Consider the following 15,157-nt stretch of genomic DNA (forward strand, 5'->3'; position numbering starts at 1 on the left):
TTTCACAATATTACGATATCCCAAATCACAGGCAATATCTTGTTTCATCACGATATCGATAGGCCTATTGATATTTATTGCCCAGCCCTACTTGCTGCATGTAGTTGCTGTGGCCAGGCTGTAGTTGCAAACTTGCATGCTGGTGTGTGTTTTGTGAAACTGTAGCTGTGTGGGATATGCAACCTGCAATCCTGAAAACTTATCAACAAGCTTGCTAAGTGGATTTCCCCTACAAGGTCCTGTTACACTTGATCCCAAATTACTTTCTCCCCTCTCTCTGCTGGCAAAGCAGGGGGAGAGAGCAATTGAGTAAACAGACTACTTCTACAGCCCACAGATCCTCTGGATTGCTGTAGAATAGCCTTCTCTGCTCTCATAATTACAGAGATGGAAATGCTGTCTGACTTGGGATTCACAAAACCATTCAAACACTAAAGACTTCTGGATATCGAACTGGTACAAAGCAGCAAGTGTAGCCTACTCTAAAAGGTATGACGACAACTATTATGGGCAGGCTGCAGCAATTACACACACACACACACACACACACACACACACACATCCACCCACACCCACACCCTTTAGTTTAGGGCTATAACTGTAGTTTTCTTTAAAATTCCCTGTTTAAATGTTTACTAACAAATGTGGTACCGTACCGGTCCGTACTGTAGCTTCGGCCGGGAGGCGTATCAATAAACCGCGTATGTTATCAATCGGCTAAAGAGCCATATGGCCCGATAGGCAGGTAGTAACGCAGTTACGCAGGCACGCAGCCACCTATAGCCTAAAAGACGACCTTGCAGAACGTATGGCTGAGAACTCTAGCGTTCTGTTTACTTCATAACTTTTTCAAAAACTATTTCAAAACACATGCGCACATATTATCCTTATCCCCATCACATGTATTTAAAACCATTCTCCAAACAGTCAGTGTAACTGTATCTGTATCTGAGGGTACAGTCCTAAAGTTGGCTTGTCACATGGTGATGCATCGTGCAACCAAATGTGCCTGTGCGACGGTGTGCGTGATCACATGCCATCTGGACTGATAACTACTTTCACATGCGACTTTAAGCAATCAGACGTTGCATTTACGTGAGGAGGAGGAGCAATGCAGCTTAATGGTGGTCATTCGGTCAAAGAGGCTTCACTTTGGCATCCATCCAGCGGACTCGACTGATCCATCATCATACTGGCTGCCTTAATTGATCATCCTGAGGTGCTGCTTGCTCACAGTAGGCTACTCAGTCACAATCACCGTAGGCTACCCCCCCCCCTCTCTCTCTTCAATTCAATTCAAAGGAGCTTTAAATTGGCATGAGAAAACGTACGTTTACATTGCCAAAGCAGAAGTGGAACAAGACAATCAAAATATAACAATGTATTTACAAGAATACTCACACACACAAACGTACATTTTTAATATGCATTGCTTTATGGGAAATTGGGAATGTATACAATTCCCCCCAAAATTCAAAAACATTAGGTCCCATGGTATTATTATCAGATGCCATTTGTCTTTGTCAGTAGTGGAGTGAAAGTAAGCATGGACATGGTACATACAGATACCAAACTTATTTTTCAAACCTACGCAACAATGAGTACTAGACGAATAACAGTTTAAGTCCACACTCATTTGCTAATTAAATATGACATAAAATATAACATAGCGTCACGTGTATATTTTCTTTCAGATTTTGTTTTATCATCCTCACACAAATCATCATTGGCACTGTTTGGCAGGGGGCCAGGGCAGTCGGGCAGAGAAGTGATGCAACTGTTGGTGATATATCTCTGCTGTGTGCTGTCTCCGAGGAGAGGACGCAATTTCCAATGCCCAAATTTATATACTTCGTAGTTCATCGCCGATCTACAAGTTCACAGCGCGTTGCGGATGCGACGCCTTGTGTGCTTGTAGGTTTGCTATTTTCGGCGCATCGGAGTATAAAGGATTATTATTCATGTTCATCTAAATAAGATTCATTACCCAGACCTAATATGATAGAAAATAGTCTTGTTTATTTGTAATAGTATTATTATAATCAATCATTAGCTAAATAAAAAACTGGATTTATTAGGAACTATATATTTAATATAACAGGGACACGTCATCTGAACTAAACGGACACATTTCAACGTTGCACACACACGTCCTGGTCCTCTCTCTTGGTTGTGGCTGTCTGTTATGTTGATGTAAGAACAGGTTCAAAGCCGAACGGGTACCTGCTATTTTCCTTCTTTGCTTTGTGTATGAGATGCAATTCATTCACAGCCGAATGAACGCAAACTCAAGCGGCTTTGTTTTCTTATCGATTATTTAATGTATCAACCGTTAGACCTGGCTCTATTGTGACATGTTGCTAGTTTTGCTTTCATCAGGTATGCATGCATCCATTGATTTAATTTAGACTACCGTTGTCTACATGTCCTTTCCAGTCCACTATTGATTAATTGTCGGTTTTAACTTTTATTTCTGTGGATTCTTGAGCTATGGTTATGGTCCTGCTGGGTGTTTTACATAGCATCCATTGTATACCTGTGCTTCCTGCTTGTCGCTCTAGCCAGGCTGTCACAACATCCATTCATCGTTGTTAGAAAAATGTTGTTTGACTCATACCAGTTGGTTAAGAGCTCTAGCTTTAATTGCAATAACAAGTTAACAACACATACTGTATGTGTAATAGTCTAGATATAGACGCTGGTGGTGATGTCAAAGTGACCAATCAATGTTAGTATTTAATATTTTTATTACGTTTTCAAATAAAGACAGACAAAAAAATTCAATGTTGACGTTGGTGGATGATTGTGAATGCCAATCAGTCAAAAGTTCAGCCAAAGTCTTGTCAGATGCTGTGCTGAACAATTGTTTTCCTTTGTCATGCCCTCACTCCTTTCCAGTATTTTGGAGGGCACAGCTGGTTTGATGCCCATTGCTCCGCCATCATGGAGTCAGACGTGGTCACTCACAAAAACGGACGGCAGAGAAAGCCAGTGAACACCGGCCCCCAGTCCGAGAACATGAGGGAAGCCTCCGGCTCAGAGGAAGAGGCAGATCTCATCAGAGGGTCGGACGACGAGAACGGCGGACGTCCCAAAGTCAGGACGGGGATTCGCGATGAGCTGGGGAATGTTTCGCTTCTCCTTTTCCTCTACGTGCTTCAGGGCATTCCCTTGGGATTGGCTGGCAGCATCCCTCTCATCCTGCAGAGTAAGAGTGTCAGCTACAAGGACCAAGCCTTCTTCAGCTTCGTCTTCTGGCCTTTCAGCCTCAAGCTGCTGTGGGCTCCACTGGTGGATGCACTCTACATCACCAGGATTGGGAGGAGGTAAGTCCATCCATCCATGATCCATCCATCTTTCGCTTATCCGTAGTCGGGTCGCGGGGGCAACAGCTCCAGAGCTGCAGACTTCCCTCTCCAGAGCAACATTAGTAACTTCCTCCTGGGGGATCTCAATGCGTTCCAAGGCGTTGGAACGCCGGCCAGTGAAACTTACATTTCACTGGCCGGTGTTGCCAGAAATAATAGATTTTCAAGCGGAAAAACATGAAAATTCCAGTAATTAGGCTGTAGCCCACTGTCTATCATCCTAAGTGAGTTTTATTTAACCGTTAGGCCATTAAATCCTGACCTACATTTTCTGAAAAACTTGCTATATACGGTGTACACACACACACACACACACACACACACACAACACAGTACCACTGTACTGTGTTGAACGGTATGGTTACAAAAATGGGTTCCTGGAACTTCCCGCCCATAATGGGTTAAATTGTGCATAAAAGAAATGCACATTTTTTGGCCATTGTATTCTTGTATGTCTTCCCCATGTCATTTTTTTCACTCTTGGGCCCCGTCTCTCCTCTGTAGGAAGTCATGGCTGGTCCCTACTCAGTACCTGCTGGGTCTTTTCATGATCTACCTTTCTCTAAAAGTAGATGCACTGCTACACAGTGAGGAGGGACGAGGGCCTGATGTAGTCACACTTACTCTTGTGTTCTTCATGCTGGCATTCCTGGCAGCTACACAGGTATGCAATAACAAAGCATTCATTTGTCAGATTCTGTACTGTAGTAGACAGGAAAGGCAAAACTGACACACACAGAAAGACGCACATAATTTGTGTGGTAGATGGATAAGAAAACTTCACGTGCTCTATCTCTCCCCCTCTCTATCTCTCTCATTCTCTGCCCCACAGGACATAGCTGTGGACGGCTGGGCCCTGACTATGTTGTCTAGAGAGAACGTCGGCTACGCATCCACGTGCAACTCAGTCGGCCAGACAGCTGGCTACTTCCTGGGAAATGTGCTCTTCTTGGCTCTGGAGTCTGCAGACTTCTGCAACAAATACCTCAGGACAGTCCCCAAGAGCAAAGGCATTGTCACGCTGGCAGGTATGAAGGCATGTCACACTCTGTGAGAATCATTTTAACCACTCAAACCCTATATACTTTCTTTGTAAACCGTAGTCCCACAGGGGTCTATTCACCTTTTTCTTACAGCCCATAGTGCATTGCGTTTGTGCATGATTTCCTCTCTCTTGCTGTGTTGCCAGTTTTGCAAGAGAAACGTGGCCAGGTCTATGAAAACAAGCACAAATGAAAATAGCTGATGTACAAGCTCACAGCGACACATTGTGAGGTTGTAAATCCGTTATTGAGAATAAATCGAAATATTTTGAATATTTTCAAAACATAAAAAATAAAAGGCACAAAAATATGTTCAGATGGATGTCTGTGGACAATTACATAGCGTAATCCCTTTCTTGCCAATACGTTTCTTTATTAGGAAAAAGACCCCTTGAGATGTACCGTCTCGTTTGAGGATCCCAACACATGTCACAATCATTATTGTACATGTAAACAATAAGACAAAACAAATTACATACAACATACATGTACAAGACAAAACGATAAACATTGCAAACCTTGAAAACCTCACAGCCTCATTACGGCATTGAATCCAATCATATAACGCATTTTGAAAATGCTACGTCCTATACAGTGAGTGCAAAAAATTAAATAATGATAATAGTGATACAAAATTAAATAATGAAATAAACATGGTGATATAATGGCATATTTATCGATAGCAAGAACATACAACTTTAAAGTAAGAAGACAGTGCACACTTAAAAACTGGGAATGTTGAGATGGATCTAATGTTAACTGGTAAAGTATTCCAGTCTGTATATGGGCTTTAAAAGAAGGCATATTTACCAAATTCAATACTAACCAAAGGAACAGTAAAGTAAACCTGAGTGGAGTGTCAGTGAGTGGTGGGTGGCTCAGAGGAACTTTCTAATTACACAAACCACCTTTGTATTGGTGAGTAGGTAAAACGTTCTTAATATTTTCGCTACAGAGAGGTTGGTCTGCGTTTCATGCGAGCCAGGAAAGAGAACAGTCCCATAGCCTAAATGCAACGGCAGCAAAGTGCATTAGGCTATGGATCAGAGCTAGGTATTTACTAGAGAAAAGTTATCACTGACCTGATCTTAAAAGGAGGAGGAGAAAATGTTGCACACTCAGACTCTAGACAGTATATGCAGTAGTTTATTTGATGTTTTGGCCCTTAGGCCTTTCTCAGACTCAACACAATTTTGTTCGATTCTGAGGAAGGCCTATTGGGGCCGAAACGTCAAATAAACAATGTTTTTGTTTACATACATCACATGAGGATGACATTACAGCCACCAAACCCACATGTCTCTACTAATTAACTAATGTTTAAAGAGAGGAATATTTGTTTGTGATCAGACCAATATGTGAAAAGTGATTCTTTCCTACAGAATTCCTGTTCTTTTGGGGAATGGTGTTCCTGGTTTCCACGACGCTGGTGGCCATTTTTAAAAAGGAGAGTGCACATGAACGTGTCCAAGGAAAGAAACGAGTTCCGGAGGTGACACATAGTGTCATGGAAACTTACAAACTGCTGTTTACAATCATCAAAATGCCTGCTGTGGCCACCTTCTGTGGCCTGCTTCTCACTGCTAAGGTACCTCACTGCTTTTAAAGCCAAGCATCTTTTAACCGTATGAAACCGAAAGCGAACATTCAGCAAAAATAGCAGACCTTCAACAGTTCTATTCAACATACAATGAAGAATATAGGATTTAAGTGTTTAACTTATTTTATTAGTGAAAAAATAGTCCGCTCACTCGGAATATGCTCCAAAAGGTAAATGGTTTATTAGACTGTGTATGGTTTCATTACTCTTATTTTGTTAGCCCATATCATTGATAATATTCCCTTTTGTTAAGCGAGTTCAAACTAGCCTGTTGAAAAGGCTGTTAAAATGCACATGTTATTATTGACATTGTTTTTCTCATTCCAAAAACAAACTGTATTCCTGCATTCCTCAAGAGTAGTATTGGTAGTAGTAAGTTACTGAGAATATATTATATCCAGAATAAGTATCTAAACTACCCGGTGTAATGGTCATAAACTACTGAAATCTATGTAAATGCATTTATCTTGTGTATTGTGCATGTGTACGTGCGCATGCATGCGTATGCCTGCTTTTCACTCTGCGTGTTTGTTCCAGATTGGTTTCTCTGTAGCGGATGCAGTGACAGGCCTTAAGCTAGTGGAGGCAGGCGTTCCCAAGGAGCAGCTGGCGTTACTGGCAGTACCCATGGTGCCCCTTCAGATCATGTTGCCACTTCTCATCAGCAAATACACGGCGGGGCCTAGACCTCTGGACATCTACTACAAGTCCTTCCCTTTTAGGTAGGAAGATACATAGTCCTTAAGCCTGATTATTATTTGTCGCAGGACGATGTCACACGTCAAAAATAGCTCGCCTACAAGCTTACATGAGCTTGTAGGTCTGCTATTTTTGGCATGTGACACTGTTCATGCAACGGAGATTGTCAGTATAGAGTATATGTGACATGTTTTTCTTTTTGACAGACTTTACTTCTAGGGAAGGGATTCTGCACAACACTACAATACTTTCTTAGGAAGCTGTCCAGAAAAACCTTTGCTCCAATGTAAAAGTCACACAATACTGTGAAGACTGCGATTTTGTTTTGCAATTTACCGTATTGTGCCACCCCTAACATGCATACTGCATAGAGGACAGACATGTATATGATTGCACATATGTACATGCAAGCATGCAAAAGCAGTCCATGGGATTTAAGTGGTTGCATTTTGGTAGATCTATAGTAAACCTAACTTGGCGTGTAAGACCTGTTTTGTCGAGCCCATTTGTTTAAGATTGAATGCTATATCACTGGCTGCTGAACTGTGATTGGTGTTTAGAAATTGACTGAGCTGAAAGGGATTTGCTGATTTGTGTGTTCTCTAAGTGTGTCGTCTATTGTTCTCTGGTGGAATTGAATACTCACATTTCAGTGTTTATACAGTATATTGAATTGATGTGAATGATTGTGCATTTGGTGTTAATGCAGTGTTCCAGCACTATTGTGTGCACGTGTACGTACGTAGCTGTGTTCTAACGGTGTTCCTGTGCTCTGGTGGCAGGTTGTTGATAGGTCTGGAGTATGCTCTGTTGGTGTATTACACCCCCAGTTTGAAAGAGGAAGGGGGCTTCCCTGTCTACTACTACGCTATAGTGCTGCTCAGCTACGCACTGCACCAGGTATGGCTTCCGTTTGTCTCCTCCTCTTATGCTCACCTCGACCAGGGCTTCTCAAACATTTTTAGCCCCGGTGGACGTGGAGGCATTTTCCCTGATCCTCGCACACCAATCGCACACATATATACTTTAGACGCCATTGGAACTATTTGTATTAAAAGCTTTTCAATCAAAATCATTCACACCCATTTCATAGTCATAAACGGACACCACTACTACAATATGTGCCATTAGTCATTTTATTCGAATTGATTGTGCTCAGAACCTCACAGCACACTTTTCAATTAGATAAACATAATTGTAATGATGCAGCATAAAAATAAAAATGAATCTGAATTATTTCACAGAACCCCTGACTATGCACCCCACTTTGAGAACCGTGAACCTAGACTACTCTTGAGAGGTCACCCTCTACTAGTTAGTCTCGCATTGCCAGACTAGGTAGGAGTGGCAGTGTTAGCTAGGGGGCTTGTACACATAGTCAGCTCTAGCCTTTACTCCTTCCTTGGAGCTCCACCTAGGTGGAGGGCCAGCCTAAGACTCTGTTGAGTCCCCCACCCTGAGAACCTCCCACACCCTCCCCACGGAAATGTTAAACCATGGGACGTAAGAGTTTCCTCTCCCTCCCCATGGTCACACTTACCGCGATAGAAGGCGAAGGTCTCTCGCTGAAGCCACCAGAATACACTTCTCAGAATGTTGCAACACCATTCTTCTCTCTCCGCCTGCAGTGCAGAGATTGAGACATTAGCAAACAGCAACAAAGGCACTTGAATTAAACTTGAATGAGCTAATAGTAACAGTGGGTATCTGCACAAAATTATCACCGATACCAACAATACAAATCTGCCAACCTAAAACAGAACCAGACCAACCCAACTGGCATGATCAAAATGACCCAAAAGTTTTAACTTTTGGCCCGGATGAGCCCCCACATGTTACACCCCCTAGTCTAGGGTTAGGGGAAGCAACATAAATGCAGAAAGACAATTGCAATAAAACGGAATGTGCATTTATTTACAGCCCAAAATCAGGAATATTTACAACGATATACAATAACCCAAATAAACGTAAACTAACAAAACAGAACTTCAAACATAGCAAACACAAATCAAAAACAGAACTCAAAAACTTATCCCAAATAAAGAACTGGACAGGATGGTTGCAGGTTGTGGTGAGAGGACAGGGGGACCGATTCCCTGCTGCCCTGAAGCTGACAGTCCTCTGAACAGAGTTGTTTGTGACTGATCTTTGTAGATCAGGTGTGGCCACCACCCACTCCACTGCTGGTATCATAGGGCTCATCAGAGCCGGCCAATCCATGGAGAGGACTAGTTCCCCACAGCAGCAAGCACTCTCCAGTAATCAGTCTCATGATGACACAGGTCTCCTTCTCCTCTCATCAACTCTCCACCTCAGAACACAGGAAACAACAGATAATACCAAATACAAAAGAACCTAATTATGGCTGGCCGTAACAGTTGCCTAACAGTAAAATATAAAGCAGAAGTGTAGCCTGCTCCCCACTTCCGTTTAGTCTTTACAGTCGCGCAAATGTATCCTAATATAAATAAAAATCATCCAAGCATATATAGCTTGCTGCTTAGCAGAAATGGATATAAAAATAAGCTCTAAAGATATTTTAAAATATCTTTTGTGAACGGAAATGACAAACAGATTACTCTGATTTTGGGAGGTGTAGTTCCAGACTATAGCGTTTGGAGATTGTGGAATAGTTGTCTGGCTACACGAGACTACGCTCTAGTGGACAAAGCTTTTGGTAAACTTGGTGTGTGTGTGTGTGTGTGTGTAGATTTGTTTCCAGCTAAGGTCGGTCATACCGGTTTTCCTCCACGGCCCTGGATTTATTTGAAAGTACCGGACCATTTAATATGAATATGTTTTTAATATGAAGCATTTTTTCCTTGCTTTGACCACCAGGTGGCACTGTACTGCATGTATGTTTCCAGCATGGCCTTCAATGCTCAAGTGAGTGACCCGCTGATCGGGGGGACGTACATGACCCTGCTGAACACGGTCACCAACCTGGGAGGGAACTGGCCGTCCACGGTGGCCTTGTGGCTGGTAGACCCCCTCACCTCAAAGGAATGCCAGGGGGCCGTCGGGCAGACCTGCGTCTCTCCAGAGAATGCAGCGGTGAGTGAGTGAATGAGGCAAAGAGATTGAGAGAGGGAGAGAATAACCCATTCAGGCCTGACGTAGAAATAAAAAAAAGATTCTTCTAAATCCTCCCGTTTTCTGAAAGAAATATTTTCACAATTTTTCAAAAATAGCAGACCTACAAGCTTGTAAATTACAACATAATGTTTAAAACACCAAAAGGGAAGGATAAGTGAGACTGAAAGAGGGGTTGTGGGGGGTGTTTGCAAAGGCATTTACGGTATGAATATCATTTCTATGAATGTATGTCCAAATGAATGAATGTAGTTATTATTTAATCAACAAGCTCCTGTTAAAACCTTTCATTGGTTAATAAATATTCATAAATACCTGGTGTCCCTATTTTGGGCATGTTGTTCTGGATGATCAAACCTTTTCATAACGTTTCAAAACCAGCAAAAAGCTCATCGCATCGTGACCATGCACTACATGTCACGAATCTCACGATGCAACGAGCTTTTAGATTGCCTCCTTTTTGTGTGTGACCAAAGGTCTTTTTTGTCACGTCACTCACAATAACCATACATGGGGAAAGCCCCCATATATGCACAGGTCTCGTGACATCACTATGACATCATCCGGGATGATATTAAATCAGGGATCATATTATAGTAAATGCGACCTGCAATTAAGCCCATATATGGAAATCTCTGATGTCATCAATATTAATATGTCAGAACTTGCCGGCGAAAACTAGAGTTCTCAACAGGCCCGAAAATGAAGGCCCGGCCATACCTGGGCCCTCATCAAACCCTGTACACTCAAGACACGCTCCATATATGGCCAGTGCCCTCAGGCGTCTTACTGGTAGATGACTCTGTAATATGACGAAGAATAAAATAGGGCATTCATTCATGAAAAGTAAAAAAAATAAATAATAATAATTACAAATAAATACAGATGTATGCAACAAGATCATATTTACATAAATACAATGTATCAACTACTCTTCTTTTCATCCTTCAGCTGTGCGTTAAGGAGGGCGGCACATGTGTGACGCTGTTGGACGGGTACTACATAGAGACGGTCGTTTGTTTTGTGATTGGCTTAGCCTGGTGGCTGTGGCTGGGTAAGAAAATGAGACGGCTACAGGACCAGAGCCCGGCAGCGTGGAGGTGCAGAGCCATCCACTGATGTTCTCTTTCAGTGGAAAAAACAAACAGACTATTATTACTGGTGCGCCTATGCATATCCCACCGTGTGGGGTGCTCCTGTTGTCATACATTTCTGCCTGGCTCCCTCCCTACGCTCCACCTCTAATTGTTACTGTTAATTAGGTAAAGTTAGCTACATTTGTAGCAAATCTGCAAAATAAATGCTTAGCACTAGCTTTCTTCATAAATGTGTTCATAAAGGTGTTCTTTGGAACAATTCGTTTTAAGCCAACTCCCTTGGGACAATTTGTGACAGCTGCTGAAAGTTGGGGTACATTAACAACCTATATGCAGGCAAAACTTTCACATTTTCATTCTGTTTTAATCAGCATGTGACGCAGTGACGGGTCAGACTAGGGGTTTTTCATGAGTCTGAATCCATTGCAAGCATTTTGCACGAAAAAAACACTCCTTGGCTAAAATCGTCCATAGCAGTCATCACAAATGTGATGAGGTCATCAAATTTGGAAAAGTGGCTATGGCCGTTTTTAGCCCAAGGAGTGTTTGTCGTGCAAACCAAATGCTTGCAATGGATTTCGAATCATGAAAATCCCCTAGTTTGACCCATCACACATGCTACTTAAAGCAGAATGAAAATGTGTAAATTGTTAATGGTACCCCATAACTTTCAACAGCTGTCGCAAAGTTTCGCAAGGGAGTTGGCTTGGAACAAATCGATGTGATAGTAGACATCTTTATGAACACAATTGTGAAGAAAGCTAGTGGTAAGCATTTATTTTGCAGATTTGCCACAAATGTAGCTAACTTTACCTAACTGTGGAAAAAGCTCTCAATTTGCTCTTTGTCCGGCACTGTTGTGAAGTAATACCTTATGGTAATACCCCTCGCTCTCTGGAGGTGAGGATGTTACTTGGTTTCACTCCTGTCCCGCTGGAAACAAGGACTCCTTCAGGCTAGCAAGTCACTTACTTGTACATTAAATAATACTGGAAACTGAAGCTTTGTGTCCTTTTAGAACATTCTATGCTGCTTGAAATGGATAAACCAAACCAGACCTGGGTCAGATAGTATTTGAAATTCATTCTTACTCTGTTTAATCGGCCAGTTGGAATTATAATGATCCATATCATTATTTTAAGGTCAGTATAGTATTTAGTATTTGGACAATTAACCTGAAATGCCCGGATGTAGTAAATTCCACTGGTAAATTCAATGGTTGAAACGCATTCAATCCAGGTCAGAATTGAGGATTACAGTTTTATTTCTTTGGTGCCTTGTTATACTTTCAAAGGTGCTAGTCCTTTGTTCATCTTTTGTAGTTTAATAGCCCAGGTTGGTAGAGAGACTACCTCTGTAAACATGTCATTAATAATAATTAAGTTTAATAGCCCAGGTTGGTAGAGAGACTACCTCTGTAAACATGTCATTCATAATAATTTGGTGGATCACTCAAAATAAATGTATGGAATGTGAAGCATACTGTATTCATAGTGAATGTTTAATTTTAATACTGTTATACCTATCATCTGCAAGCATTATTAGCATTTGGTAAAATGTTTACCTTTTGAGTAATTCACCAAATATTCACTTATTAATAAATACAATTAAAAAATAACCTGATTATTGTTGTAATTCAACTGCTATTGCTCACCAAAAAATATTTTCATGTGGAAAAATGCCCTTACCCCTTATAACTGATTACTGTAATCCAATACATGCACAGTGCAGCATTTAACCATTGAACTAGGATTCTTTATCAATACTGAAGGTGACATTCAGATTAGAGCCTGACCAATGTACGATTTCAAAATCCATGGTTCAGTTACTCATGATTAATCATTAGAACCAGTGATCAGACCAGAATGTTTATTTTTTATTTTATTTTACTAAGGCTGGCCAGGCTCTAGTTTATATAGTTTTCATGGTACGTAAATGGGGTGTCTGTCTGTATTTCTTAAGCTTCTCAGAATTGTAACGTCTATCACTCCATATATCTGGCTGTCTTTGCTGTCTTATTACTTATATAACTACTTGGTTGGTTAATCTCAAAGTGGCGTTGGACATTTGATCTACTCCTCCCATTGACTTTGGCACTGCCATCTTTTGGTGGACGAATATCAAAGACGGAAGCCATTTCATAAACAGAGCATTGTAGGTAAGACTGAAAATGGCAGTAAAACCAGCATCGAGAAGCCAGCTGTTGTGTGTTTTATAGTCCTACACGATCACAATGTGTGTAGCTAGGTCTAAGATGGATGATGGTAATGGTTTTGGGGTGGAAATTGACGTGATGATAGAGAAAACACTAGGTCATTATTATTATGTTTTGTGGCAACTAGTCTGTGGACTGTGGTTTGATTGTAGAGCCAGACCGATATATCGGCCATTACTTGACGACCGGCATATTTTGGGTATGTCATTCTTGGTGAAAACATTCCTCCAAATTTCCAAGATCCATCTACAAGCTCACAACGTGAGCTTGTAGATGGATCTTGGAAAAAGAAACTTATATAGGCTTTAAGTGTTTTTTTCACATAGATTTTTGTCAAAATTGGTAATCAGTGATTGGACAGAAAATTCAGGCATCAGTCGGACTCTCGTTTTATGATGACTTTTATCCTTACCACAGGTCCAAGGTCAGGTTTGATTGGATTAGATTAGATTAGATTATTATACATATATTTCTTCATACAGACTCATGTACAATGAGTAGACACTTGCCTTCATACCGATCGATTTTATTTTAATTAAATCTGATTCATTTCCAGTTACATGCCAAATAGCCTTTCTGTCATTGATGTACTGTATGTATATTTATGAATTTATTTCGTTTTTCACAAATGATTGTGGTGGTTGTTCAATTTCAGCATTGATGGGGCTTGTAATTTCACTTTCAATTTAGTTTGGTTGATGCCATTTGCCTGTTTATTGGCTTGAGTCAGAAATTGAGATTTTGTTATTTGAACATGTAAGCACAGGGTAACGGTAAGATGATGTAAATTGTAAAAATGTACTTTTATATACACCTTTACAAGATGCAATATGGAGTAGATTTGAAACAAATCCTATATGTAATAAAACAATGATGCACTCTGACGCCCTTGTTTTCTGTATGCGAACACTGCATAATCACACAAATATAATGCAACTTGAGTGAATAAAACATTGTAATTTTCCAACCCAGAGGCAAATTCTACACCCTAAAACGATATTTCGGACAATATATAGGTGATATGTAACGTCTTAACCCATTCTGACCGGGAACCCATTTTGGTGCTAGCATCATGTTATGCTTTAGCTATTGAAAAATAGCAGATCTACAAGCTCATAGCGCGCCACCGAGTGGCGCGCTACGAGCTTGTAGGTCTGCTATTTTTGAAAAATCGAAGAACGACTGACATTTTTAGAATCTGATCTCGGGTCAGAATGGGTTAATCAGACCCAGTGTGTGTCCAGTGGAAACCTCGTATGAATCTGATCTCAGGTCAGAATGGGTTAAGGTCCCACAAGTTCACATATACGTGTACAATTATCGCGTCATGTCCGTTGAATGGATGTCCAAAAATATAGATACATCTGCAAATCGCCATGTACGGGTCATCAATATGATGTCATATCATATGGCCTGGACTCCATATTTTGGTATGCCTTACACAGAACTCCATAAAAGGGACACAGTCAAACAGACATACATTGGGTAGGCTATTGCAAAACCGGGTGCATGCAGTCCCAAACTTGCTTCGTTCCCGACTTGCAGTGGGGACTGAGGGGAGCTGATAAAGGTGTCCAAAACATTTCCACCATTTCCGCAATTACCATTTCCGCAATTTCCATTTCCACCATTTCCGCAATTACCATTTCCACATTTCCGTTTCCACCATTTCCGCAATTTCCGCAATTACAATTTCCGCAATTTCCATTTCCATTTCCAACTATTAATGGCAGCTGGGTTTCATCATTCAAATAAAATAGAATTCTGTCCGTTTAGCTATAAAATTATGTCAGGGAATAGGGATACACAGTATATGTCTTTCATTTGCATTGCATCTCCCCCGTTTCGTTCGAGTAATAGTACAACTCTAATAGTATTACTTATAATAATGTAATTAAAGATAACTTCATTCAGATTTATTTATTTTTATTTCATTTTCCAGATTTTTTTTTCTTCTTTTAGATTTTCATTGGTGGGCCAGTCATAATGGTCAGGCCCGCGGGCCTGAGGTTGAGTATCACTGCTGTAGGCTATTGAGTCAT

General features: G+C 41.0%; 1 protein-coding gene across 5 annotated transcripts; it reads left to right on the forward strand.

Annotated features, from left to right (window-relative positions):
* The first annotated feature begins 300 nt into the window (after positions 1-300).
* Positions 301-13,999, forward strand: slc33a1 (solute carrier family 33 member 1). Of its 5 annotated transcripts, XR_013964582.1 has the most exons (10): positions 2,146-2,219; positions 2,899-3,326; positions 3,873-4,032; positions 4,201-4,396; positions 5,794-5,999; positions 6,549-6,733; positions 7,493-7,610; positions 9,549-9,764; positions 10,755-12,235; positions 12,297-13,999. XR_013964582.1 is itself a non-coding variant. In XM_080771807.1 (9 exons), the coding sequence occupies exons 2-9, from the start codon at positions 2,944-2,946 to the stop codon at positions 10,920-10,922; spliced, it is 1,632 nt and encodes a 543-aa protein (XP_080627933.1). In that variant the 5' UTR covers positions 301-489; positions 2,899-2,943; the 3' UTR covers positions 10,923-13,999. The 5 variants fall into 5 exon arrangements, 4 of the variants coding, with proteins under 4 accessions (XP_080627933.1, XP_080627931.1, XP_080627930.1 ...); XM_080771807.1 differs by lacking the exon at positions 2,146-2,219 and adding an exon at positions 301-489 and having other exon boundaries at positions 10,755-13,999; XM_080771805.1 differs by having other exon boundaries at positions 2,136-2,193; positions 10,755-13,999.
* Positions 14,000-15,157: the final 1,158 nt, after the last annotated feature.

This window comes from Protomyctophum bolini (genome assembly GCF_963924005.1).
Source record: "Protomyctophum bolini genome assembly, chromosome: 9".
Lineage (NCBI taxonomy): Eukaryota > Metazoa > Chordata > Actinopteri > Myctophiformes > Myctophidae > Protomyctophum > Protomyctophum bolini.

Bases quoted from the DNA above. Each gene is read 5' to 3' on its own strand.
- slc33a1 (XM_080771807.1), top strand. From the start codon at position 2,944: ATGGAGTCAGACGTGGTCACTCACAAAAACGGACGGCAGAGAAAGCCA. The intron at 3,327-3,872 runs GTAAGTCCATCC...TCTCCTCTGTAG, and splicing joins ATCACCAGGATTGGGAGGAG to GAAGTCATGGCTGGTCCCTA. The intron at 7,611-9,548 runs GTATGGCTTCCG...TTTGACCACCAG, and splicing joins TCAGCTACGCACTGCACCAG to GTGGCACTGTACTGCATGTA.